This window comes from Amphibalanus amphitrite, unplaced genomic scaffold, assembly GCF_019059575.1.
Source record: "Amphibalanus amphitrite isolate SeventyFive unplaced genomic scaffold, NRLGWU_Aamphi_draft 000135F_arrow, whole genome shotgun sequence".
In the NCBI taxonomy this organism is placed as follows: domain Eukaryota; kingdom Metazoa; phylum Arthropoda; class Thecostraca; order Balanomorpha; family Balanidae; genus Amphibalanus; species Amphibalanus amphitrite.
In genome coordinates, this window is record NW_024881630.1 from 195,157 (window position 1) to 207,230 (window position 12,074).

Consider the following 12,074-nt stretch of genomic DNA (forward strand, 5'->3'; position numbering starts at 1 on the left):
CAGCGTGCTCCTCCCGCTGGAGTTTCAGAGCGCCTGCCCCCCGAACTGGACCGTGATAACTCTACTGACATTTTTGTGACTGTGCTGTGCCAACGTTATCGTCAGGTGCCCGATCGCCGCGCCGACGATTTTTTTCCTCATACGCCGACCGCACGTGGCGTGTCCATCGGCCGCCGCCATCGCCGTCCTGCACCGGATACTGGTGGCGCCACCTAGTGAGAGCGAACTTCACTACAACTTCAACCAGTCGCCATGGCCGAGTCGCCCGATCAGCCGCCGCCGCCGCCGTCACCCGCACCCGCTGAGACCGCTGCCGCCCCACGGGCTCACGCAGCGTTCCGACTGCCTCCATTCTCGGCCGAGGACCCCGCCCTGTGGCTGGCCCAGGTGGAGTGTGCCTGCCGGGTGGCCGGTATCGCCGACAGCAGCGTCAAATTCGACCTGCTAGTCGCCAACCTGCCGACTGACGTCGCTCGGCAGGTCCGTGACGTCATCACCGCGACCCCGGCGAGCTACACGGCGCTGACGAGCGCCCTGCAGGCCCGGCTGGCGCAGTCCCGGGCCGCACGCCTGTCTGCCCTGCTGCGCAACACCCAGCTGGGAGATCAGAAGCCGACGCAGCTGCTCCTTCGCATGCGTTCGGAGCTGGGAGAGGAGGCGCAGGACAGCGCGCTACTTAGAACGCTGTTTCTGCAGCGCCTGCCGCGGGCGGCCACGGCTGCCCTGTTGCTCCTCCCGGAGGACACTTCTCTGAGCCAGCTGGCCGCCGCGGCCGACCGATACCTGGAGGCGACCGGCCCTCACGAGCTCGCGACCGTGCAGCTCACCGACCCGACGGCCTGCGCTACTGCTGGCGATGTGCCAACTCTGCACAGCACGGTGGCATCGCTGACGGCTGCGGTTCAGCGACTGGAGATGGCGCTCGGCGACCGCTCCCGCGCCGCCTCCCGGGACAGTGACGGAGGCGCAGTCTCTGACCGGTACCGGCGCCGATCCCGCTCTCGCGGTCGACGGCAGCAGCCGCAGCAGCTGCAACAGCCACAGCAACAGCAACAGAAGCAGCTGTGCTTCTTCCACCGCCGCTTCGCTGCAGCGGCCAGGAAATGCGCCGAGCCGTGCTCCTGGTCGCCGTTAAACGAGACGGCCTAGGGACATCGGCGCCGTCCCCGGGCCGGGCATCGCCGGCGCCGCTCCTGCACGTGACGACCGGCCAGCTCACCATGATGGTGGACACTGGAGCTCAGATCAGTGTCCTGCCTCCGAGCCAGCTCCCGCCGGGCTGCAGCTTGGACGCGGCCGCCGCGCCCCGCCTGACCGCCGCCAACGGCAGCACCATCCGCACGCACGGGTACGCCGACCACGCAGTGGTGCTCTCCGGCCGGCCCTACCAGTGGCGCTTCCTGGTGGCTGACGTCACGTCACCGATACTCGGAGCCGACTTTCTCGGACACTACCGGCTCTCCGTCGACATGGGACGGCGTGTCCTGCGCTCCCCCACCGGCGAGACGTGCGCCACCGGCGTTCTCACCACGGCTGCGTCGCCCGCCGCCCCGATGGCGTGCTGGGCCTCTCCGACGACCCGTTCGGCGAGCTGTGGGCCGAATTCCCGGCCGTGACCAGCCGCTCACCTGGCGTGCGCACCGTCACTCACCACGTGACTCATCACATCCGGACCACGGGTCCGCCCTGCTTCAACCGCCCTCGTCGCCTTGCTCCCGACCGTCTCGCCGCAGCCCGCCAGGAATTCGACCGCATGCTAGCTGCTGGCGTCGTCCGACCGTCGGACAGCAAGTGGGCCTCGCCTCTGCACCTCGTCAAAAAGTCATCACCGGGCGAGTGGCGAGCATGCGGCGACTACCGTGCGCTCAACAAAGCGACGGTCCCGGACAGGTATCCGATTCCGTACCTAATGGACTTCACGGCGCACCTCCACGGCTGCTGCTACTTCTCCAAGCTGGACCTGGCACGGGCGTTTCATCAAATCCCGGTGGAGCCTGCTGACGTTCACAAGACGGCTATCTCGACCCCCTTCGGCCTGTTCGAGGCGGTGTCGATGCCGTTCGGTCTCCGTAACGCGGCGCAGACCTGTCAGCGCTTCATGGACGAGGTCACGCGCGGCCTGCCCTTCTGCTTCGTCTACATCGACGACATTCTGGTGGCCAGCGCCACTCTCTCGGAGCACCGCGCGCACCTCCGCCAGGTCTTCCAGCGCCTCAGTGACTATGGCGTGGTCCTGAACGCGCAGAAGTGCGTCCTGGGAGCCCCCAGGGTCCGGTTCATCGGCCATGACGTGTCAGCGAGGCATGTAGTGCCTGTAATTTGGTTGCGCTTTCCCTACGACAGCTGAATGTTTACGTTTCTGAAGGTCGCGCCACCTCGATATCCTCTCGGCACTGGCTCGCGGCACGGTGTCAGCGTTCGGCTATTTTATTCGTTTCGCTCGTTTTTATGTGATGTGTGTGTAAAGTAAATATAACCTAAATTGTGTTAAACCTTTTACCGATCCATGCACAACACCGCGCTTGAATGGACGCCACGGCCTCCGACGCGTTTTCCCTAACCGGAAAATCTAAGACTGGCCTAAAGAGGCGCTTCAAAGGCACCGAGTTACACAAGGTGGTGGTGATTGGTAAGTTTCCAGTTTGACCTGTCCTGTAAAGAACTTTATATTCTGTGTTGGGAGATAAAAGGCAATATAACTGCATGATAGAGTTGGGTTTTAATTGGGGGAGATTCTTTCGAGTTTGTTGATTGTGTGTGTTAGCACCTTTGTGTGTGCGACCACTGCCACTGACCGCAGGCCATCCCCGGAGCAAATACCGACCGCGGGGAGCGGCTTGAACCAAGTTCTTTTACCAGTCGGCGCAGCAATCCGGCGCTCTCTCCATTGAGCTACCGAGACGTGATCACTGATCATGATTATCGTATTCATTCTTTGCGTTTTCACAGGCGCAGTGAAGCGAAACCCGAGAACGTCGGCGTCGACCCTGAAAGAAGTCGACACAGCCATCGCCAGTTGGCTGCATGGAACACGAGACCGCGACGGTCGGCGGTTGAACCGGGCATGGGAAAGCCGACGGGCCGCTCCGGCTGCAGTGGTTAACGGTCAGCCCCAGCCGCAGGTCGTCCAGGGGGAGCAGGAAGGAGAGATGCTTGACTACGCTGTCCTGTAGAGTGTAGAGCCGCAGCTGATTTATAATAAATGATGCATAAAAAGGCTGCCAGTGTTTACGCAAGCAGCCGGAACGACGGCGGTTATGTTGGCGTAATCGTACTTATTTTATCGCTAATTTTAAATTTCGCCAACCTACCGAGCGGAAACATGTCAGCCCAGTCTGACGTCTGTACCCAGCAGGAGCCCAATCGGCCGTTGTGCGGGAGACGCGTGCGCCCAGTCGGTGCCCAGTAGGGTCCGCATCGTCTGCGCGGCAGACGCGCCTGCCCAGTTTGGACCCAGCGGGGGCCCGACTCGCTATCGCCGTGGCGGAGTGGTTGACTTGGCTGCCCAGTCGGTAACCGGTCCAAGCCCAGTCGTTTGCCCAGTCGGGCCCCTGTCGAGGCCCGGCGTTTTCTTAGTGCAGACGCCAACTTGGGCCCAGTCGGGATGCCCAGTCGCGGCCCGGCGTATGCCCGACTGGGGACCAGTCGGTGCCCAGCATAAATGCTGGCTGGGGACAAACCTGTCCAGTAGGGTGTGTCATACCAAATATTTTTTGTCTCAGATCAAGCGCTTCCGCGAATATTCCTTGTCCCTGGGTTCATTGAAGCCCATTGGCACTGTTCTTTTTTCGCTGCACCGAAAATTCAGGCGGCGCGGGCCCAATCAATTTCGACATTTCCCGTGGCGCCCGGCGTTGAAGTCTCCATACTGAACACAATGCGTACCGTAGCGCTAACACCAGCCATATGACTCGCCGTCGGCCTGTAGCGGCCAACACCGTTTGACAGTTAAAACTCGATTGCTATTTGTTGTTTAAATGGACGTCGGACGAAACATACTGTTATCTTAATGTGTTGAGGCCATTCAGGGACCCACAGATGATCCATATAATAGGACATAGGCGGCGGAACGGGGAGGGCACCGGGGCACCGTGCCCCCCTTTGATTTTGGTATTTTAACATTAGCCCTATGGGCGTTGCATGGAAAGAATGGGACAAAAAGTCGGCAGTGCCCCCCCCCCCCCTAATTGAAGGTGTTCCGCCGCTACTGTATTTAATAGGATCACGCTGCAGCCTTGGCAAGACTATCACGAGTGGGGCAGGGAGAATGAGAGCACGGATGGACAGAGGGCAACGTGACTGGGGTCTCGGGTATCACCCCTCCGTCGGCAACACAATGTGCCGGCTTTCGAGTCATGTGCTGTCTCCCCGAGACACACGAGCTTGCAAAGAACGTGAGTCAGTCTGGTTTCAGCTGCGGCGTGAGCAGAAGTGCGTGTGGTGCAATCGAATCGGACTATCCGTGCCGCAGTGATGCAGTGGTGAAGCAAGGCGAAACATCGTTATCGGGTCTCCCAGTGTGCTGCGGGTAAATCAGCTGCCTACCAACAGAGATGTAGTGAACTATGTGAGACTCATGGCAGAGGATAGAAAAAGTGAGCGGACAGTCACTGCATGTTTACGTGAAGCAGCGGAAGCGGTGGTTGCAGTGTGGTCGAGTGAGGGCATACCAACGATACAAATGCACAATGTGGTTCGGAAGGTAAAGCAAGTCTGCGAAAGATTTCGCCGATCGAACAAGGTGTCCGAAAGAATGTGGGAGGGACAAACGAAACAAAGTGTTTCTGAAGCGAGTCTGTTTCGTAAGCTTTTTGACATCGCCCGCTGCCGCTGTAAAGATCGGCGAAGCTGTACCTGTCCGCTTTCAAACCGGGTACCGCCAGCGGAAATAGCATTCCTTCGAGACCAGAGAGGAGTTCGGAAGATGAGACTGGTTGGTGTGGACTACGAGGAGACGAGGAAACCACGTAAGACTGCGAGCCTTAGAATGAGACGGGAGCGGAACGAGGGGAGGGGCGACGTGGGTCAAGCTGGTCCTTCCCACCTCCGTACCTATTCCAACGGCGTCAATATCGACGAGACAGGCCAGGTAGACTCGTCGGTAACGACCGACACCAACGACAGTAATGAAGACGTCACAAGTGAATTTGAGATGAAGGAATGCATCAAAGACTCGAACGATGATGATATGACAAACACTGCACTGGCAGCTGATTTAATAGGTATGGTTTATCCAACCCTGCTGTAGGGGCCGTCATCAATGGTTTTTAGATGGATGTCGATCGCGTAGCGAGCGGCAAAACAGAATTGCTGGTCGACCCGAAAAAGTATGGAGAGAAAGATGCCGGATGAGACAAGCTGCCAGCTGCACTCGAATGAGCTTGTACTCAGGGAAGTTTTCCAGAACTTGGACGGCAAAACCAGTGGACCCGGATCATTCACGGGGCCGTTGGGCAAGGCAGCCGGCGCCTCCGTGCACCGTCTTTTTCCCGTGAAGTTCCGACCGGTGAGCGGCCCAGAACTGGATCTGCCGGACAACATCATCGCCGACCTCAGCAGCGGCAAACTTCTGCTGTATCAGCTCACCAGAGCCGTGCGGACGGGCAACATCTCCGCAAAGGAGGCCTGCAAGAAAATCGGTCCCCTGAACCATGCAAGGTAGGCAAATGCTAATTGAGTTGAATTCAGTTTGCTATTGAATGGCAAAGATGCATCTTTTCTGTGTAACCGTTGTCTAAATAGAGGATACTGCCTCGTTTGCATTGCTTTCATCCGTATTGCCAGCGTCTGTCGACGCTAACAGGCGAAGACGCGCGCGGCTGGTGTTAGTGTCATCAAACGCATTACGCCAAACATGGAGACTGCAACGCCGGGCGCCACGATAAATCCCGAACTTCTTTCAGCCGGCGCCGATCGAATTTTCGATGCATGGGAAAAAGAACTGCACCAATGGGCTTCCATAGACACAGGGACAAGGAAAATCAGCGGAAGCGCTTGATCTGTTTCTAGTGACACACCCTACTGTCCAGTGCCCAGCTCCAGAGTGGACCATCCAGATCCAACCGGTTCCGCACAGGAAGAAGTGGACCAGCAAGAACCCAGCAGCGAAGGGTACACACCGTGGAAGAAGCAGATGATGATCAGGGTGAAGAAGTGCTCTCCATCCAGCAAGAACACACCAGCAAGACAGTAATGGTGAAACTGGAACTGGAAGATGGACGTGCTATACGCATGCATGTCGATTCGGGAGCTTCGTGCAACGTGATACCGGAGCACCTCCTCCCTACTTATGACAATAAGCAAGGTATACCGACCATGGGTGGTGCTGTAAATTTCAACTTTGTCTGAATTACATGCCTTTAACGCCAATGCATGCATAGATCAACTCAGTATCTGAGAACTGCCTACCAATGTTTATTATTTCGTCCTCTGCAGGTTCCCTCCGGTTCAAGCCAGTGACAGCGGCGCCGGCACACAGCAGCCTCGCCAGCATAGTACGCCAGTTGCGGCAACACCAAGGTACCTTTTTATAGCAACACCAATTCATGTTCGTGTGTATGCATGCCTGTGTTCGGTTTGTGCCTACCTTGGCCTAAACTGTGCATTTTTCCACATGTCTGTCTCTGCATGCGTGCATATCGCCGTAAGCCGTGCCTTTGTGCTTGTACTGTATTGCAGCATTTTAGGGCTTTCGCCAAGTGCGCCTAGATTGTAGTTGCCCTTCGGAGGGTGTGAATAAACAACTCGCGTTGGGACCACATGTCTAGCCAGATAGCTGTTAGAGATTAGGGCGCAAACCACTACACTGGCGACGAAGAATGAGATAAGTTGTGAATTTGCAGTAGACATCAACTTTGGAAAAGATGTCAGGAGACCTAGCAGCTCTTTTAACTGCAGTGGTGCACTTCAATGAGGGCATCGTCCTGTGCCGTAAGGGACCGCATATGTACCTGTGCAGAGTTCACGGTCGAGTCCGGTTCGTCCACGTCAACCACCATCGGCACGATCCTTCTCGCCGGGAGGAGGCTCACGAGGAGACAGTGGGCCGACCGTCTCTGGTACTGGAACGCAGGGAGTCTGCGGTTGAACCGGACCGGTCGGTGACGACACGGGACCCAGACCGAGCCTATCCTGATGAGTCAGCTACGCTGGATAAAGGACGGACGACTGACGACAACGAGGCAGAGAGTAGCAGTCGGGTGGAGCCTGCGCGGCCGTCTTCGTTGTCACTGTCGCCTACACCGGCGCTGCGCAGGTCAAGTAGACCTAAGCGTGCGCCTCAGCGCCTGATTGAAATCAGCGCGCTGGCCTTTGGCTAAAGTAGTAAGCATAGCTCATGTCAGTGTCTGGCGAAGCTCTTTGTGAAGTTGAAGTTGCGGTACGTCTTATGTTCCGAGGGGGAAAGTGTACTGTATTGCAGCATTTTAGGGCTTACGCCAAGTGCGCCAAGATTGTAGTTGTCCTTCGGAGGGTGTGAATAAACAACTCGCGTTGGGACCACGTGTCTAGCCAGATAGCTGTTAGAGATTAGGACGCAAACCACTACAATGCTTAGGGTCCTCGTCATCCTACGAGGACATTCTGGCTTGTTTGTATTGAGGTGATGTTATCATTCTGTTTTAACGTATTATTAGTACGACGTGTGCACTGATCACTCAGAATTATCTTTTTTCTAGCTCCACGGCCACGGTGGAACCACCGGAGAACACCACACCGTGGCGTACACCAAACGCGATCCTGCTGCGGAGAAACAGGTACGTCAGTCTTCATTTTGTGGCAGCCGTACTGCGTGCATGGTTCGCTTGGTGCGGTCCTTCGTGGCGCACGTGCCCGTGTGCGGCTGGCCCCGAGCGGCGACCGCCTGGCTGAAACGACGAGTGAATGCGGTGACGAATGGGTGGGACGACGTCGCAGATGACGTGGCGCTGCGCTCGCAGCTGGACTGTATGGCGAGTCGGCTCACCGGTGATGACCTCGATCGCGCCGTCTGGTGCATGGTGTTGATGATTTAAATTAGTGCCGCTGTATCTCCTCTAGAATTTGCAGCTGTTTAGCAGATGCAGCGGTTTAGTCCAACATCCGGGAACTTTGCCGAATTTTCACTTTGTTTGACGCAGCCGCGTCATATATGCATTACTTCGCGTTTCAGCGTTGATTTCATATGATTTTTCATTACTTGCCTTGATCTCGTGGCTGGATGGTTGTTTGTGGTTGATGTGGCAAAATAAAGTGTGCCAAAGACCGATGAGAAGATTTGTGCGTTATGGCCAAGAGTTCTTACGGCCTCGCAGCGATGAGGAATGAGATTTTGAGAGATTTGTCAGAACAATACTGAACAATTTGGTGCCGGAACCCGGGATGGCGGGCCTGGATGAACTGGTGCGCGCCAGAATTGCCGCCCGAGGTTGGCTCAAGCGGGCAATTATAAAACTTGAGCAGGTCATCGAAGGTAAAGGTGATCTAGTGGAGATAGACTGTGCATATGCAGAGTTTTAAGCACGTCTGTTGAAGGTTGACTCGCTGCAGGAAAACATTGAGATGTTAATCGACAGTGCTGAGCTCGATGAAGATATCAGTAAGACAGCAGAAGTGAGGGAGCGGGCGCACCAATGTAAGATACTAGCATTGCGTGCTCGTAAAGCTCTCCTTGATCAGGCTGCGGAAGACCATGGTGACAGTGATTCTTGTGGAATCATAACAGTGAACCTGCCAAAAATTGAGTTACCCAAGTTTGGGGGGGGGACGTGTTGGAGTGGTCTACTTTCTGGGACCAATTCCAGGCAGCAGTGGACAGTTCAGATCTCCCAGAGGCATAGGCGTCGCCAGAAATTTTCGGTTGGGGGGGCAAAATCAATTTTTGTGGTAAATCTTGCCTTTCTCCAGTCGATACTCACCCGTTTTACTATCATTCGACGCGCAATGGTGCGAGGAATGCGATGGTGACAAAGTTTTCCTTCTAGCTATACTTACATGCATTTTTTTTACAAAAAAAAAACAACAACAAAATTTGAAAAAATGTACAAAAAAAAACGGTAAAAATATTGCGCAGTGGCTGCGATTGCCGAACCCACTCTAGAGGGCCCATGTGCAGACGCTCGTCGCTCTTGATCATCACCCAGAACAAGTTAAAAACGCTCCATTTAGGCCTAATCGATCACCTGGCTACCTTCACGCATGCAGAGGTTCTACGCGGAACACATAGAGCTTGTCCCAACCGCCGATTTTAGCTAGGTTGGGCATTCGGCGGAGAGTGAATGTCGGAAGTGTGAATCGGAAATAATTCATCTGTCCTCCAGTGAGGGGAAGTGTTTTGTTCACACGTCCCCGTTTTTCGTCTGTAGAGAAACGCTGCAAACGCGAACAAAACACATTTACCGGAACCAAAAATTTCACAAGGCATAGCGGCAAGGGACACCTTAGAGGTAGGCTTGGGAGTTCCAGGCCATTTTAGGCCACTCATGGTCAATGTGAGCTCTCAGAAGCCTGCTTAGGATCCCGGAGATCGGCGTGGGTCACCCTAAACATTTACGTGTACACCTATGTGTGGGGCTTCTAAAGCTTTCCGAGCCCAAGGTGGGGACCTCAGAAGCCAGTGTTGGCGGCGGGCGCTAAGAGACTAGGCCCAGAGTAAGCCTGGAGCCCTCAGATAACAGTGTGAACCCTCAGGGGTCTGTGTCGAATCCCTAAGGACCCTACTTAGGGACAGAAGAAACGTGTGTCGCGGCCTTCAAAGGCACACGTGAGTTGTGACCCCTCAGGTGCCGGCTTGAGGTCAGCAAAATCTGTCGCTTCAAAAGCTCGGCTGAGCTATCAGAGGCCAGTTAAGGTTCTCAGAAATTTTGGAAGGCATCCTCAAAGATCCGTGTGACCATTCAGAGGTCTATGCATGTAAAAGGGCCCATACAGGTCCTCAAAGATCCCTGTATGGGCCCTCAGAGAATATTGGCACCAGTGGGACTATCAGAGGCTGGTTTGGACCCTCTGAAGGCTTCTTAGAGCTCAGTGGAGCTCCTTAAGAGCCTGCGTGAAAGGCAAGCTCATAAGACCTGCCGCACTTGAACGGTATTTGAACCTGCCGTAGACATGTGACCAGAGTTGAGAAGGGCCCCAAGCCATGGTCCCGAAGATTTCGTGTTACGATTTGAACGAAAATTTTGAGTCAGCACTTAACTTACGAAAATCGGCTATAAAATGTAATAAAGAACCAACTAGGAACATGGAATAAATCACAGCATTGACATTTCCCAGTCTGGAGTTGGAGTCTTGAAGATTTTGGCGACTCTGACTCCGACTCTGGCTTGAACTGCACAGGCCAACCGGGTCTGACCTCGCAGACATTCTTAGAAAGGTACCCCCATTTTTCTCGACTCCGAAATCTCATCGGATCTGTATCGATCTCAGGGGGTGCCCGGTCCGAGGTTGGGGGGGGCAAGCTGCCCCGCTTGCCCCCCGTGGCGACGCTAATGCCCAGAGGTGTCAAAGTTTGTGTACTTGCGGCTCTGTCCTATACGGAGATGCGAAGAAGGTCATAGACGGGCTGGCTGTGGTGCATGGGAACTATGAAACAGCCTGCAAGCTACTGAAGGAAAGATTTGCCAAGCCGTCAAGGATCATTTTTGCTCATGTCAATCAGCTCTTGCAGTTGGGTCTGAAAGACGGTGATGATCTAAAGGTGGTGCAAGATGCCCTCCAACTTCACGTGAGGAGCCTGGAGAGACTGGGGATTGGAGGTGAGACATATGGAGTCATTCTTACTCCACTCATCTTGAGCCGTCTGCCAGACTCGTTTCAAATGGAGTGGGCGAGAAACAGTGCAGACAAAGAAAGTGAATCTTCAACATCTGCTCTCATGCCTCAAAACAGAGATTGAGAGAAAGGACAGGTCGACTGCGACTGGGCTTGGTGCTCAAACTGAACTGTGCGCTCCTGAGCTCCGTCGCCAGGGAGGATCGGGAGGTGGTGGTGATGGCCGCCACTTGCGGTCGTCTCAGTCTCAGAGATCTTCGCAGAGGGCATCTGCTCCCTCTGGCGCAGCCCGAGATGGTCGACCAGGACATGCTCCAGCAAGGTGGAACGCTCCAAGAGGTGCTTCTGTGCCCTCTGGAGCTGCTCTTCAGTCATCATCTCCGGCAGACAGGTGTGGGTTTTGCTCTGGTGCCCATCAGGCAGCCAAGTGCAGCAGTTTTCTGAACTTAGATGTTAGTGCTCGGCAGCAGCGAGTGCGTGAGTCAGGACTCTGTTTTGTTTGCCTCCGTAGTGGACATAGAGCCGAGCTCGACGCCGCCATTCGAGGTGTCAACTCGGCCGTAGCCCGGGGCACGCAGAGAATCGACCTCCGAACAGACTCGGCGACAGTGCACCGCTGGATTGATGACGCGTCAGCAGCCGGGCGCGCCTCTACCAGGGCGCTGTAGTGAACTGCTCATCAGGCGCCGGTTGGAGATCATCCGTCAACTGGTCAACGAGCTGCAACTCAGTCTGACCGTGACGCTCGTGCGATCAGCTGATAACCGTGCCAACGCATTGCCGCGGGTACCCAGAGAGTGGCTCGGTGGTTAGCCGACAGCGACTAGCGCTGCTGTGTGCGGGCAGTCAGCGGCTGGTGCAGCTGCTATGTGCGACCGGTCGGCACCGCGTGGGAGTGCGCGCCGCTGCTGAGCTGGATACTGTGCCGCCATAGCCGGACGCCGTGCTCCCCCTCATGGTTCGAGCAGGGGGCACCGACCAGGGGGTAGACGACCCGGCTCGGAAGCCGGACGATGAGCAGCTGACCCCCCTCGCCCCTCTCGCGCCGCATCGAGCGAGTACGAGTGCCGACACGCACCCGTTGCGACCGCTTGTGCAGCACATGCGAGGGGGTCATTGTTACCGGCCGGCGCGGCGGCGGCGGCGGGGAGTGGAGCTCGGACAGCGGCGGAGACAGTCGATGAAATCAATGCAAGCTGCAAAACAGATCGTGCAAGCCACATGAAACTTTTTTTCTCTCCTTTTCAGATTGGACGAGTTGCAGTGGGAGGACGACGACGAGGGCGTCGCCCCAACTGACGTCGATGATGAGGATCAGGAGCAGGCCG

The 12,074-nt window shown here is 56.0% G+C and overlaps 1 protein-coding gene across 1 annotated transcript; it reads left to right on the forward strand.

Moving 5' to 3' along the window:
* Positions 1 to 252: 252 nt before the first annotated feature.
* On the forward strand, positions 253 to 1,149 carry LOC122382177. Its single transcript, XM_043367158.1, has one exon. It carries the CDS (start codon positions 253 to 255, stop codon positions 1,147 to 1,149), a length of 897 nt encoding a protein of 298 aa, XP_043223093.1.
* Positions 1,150 to 12,074: the final 10,925 nt, after the last annotated feature.

What these genes read in the sequence shown, in the direction of transcription:
- LOC122382177 (XM_043367158.1), top strand. Translation starts at nt 253, where the DNA reads ATGGCCGAGTCGCCCGATCAGCCGCCGCCGCCGCCGTCACCCGCACCC.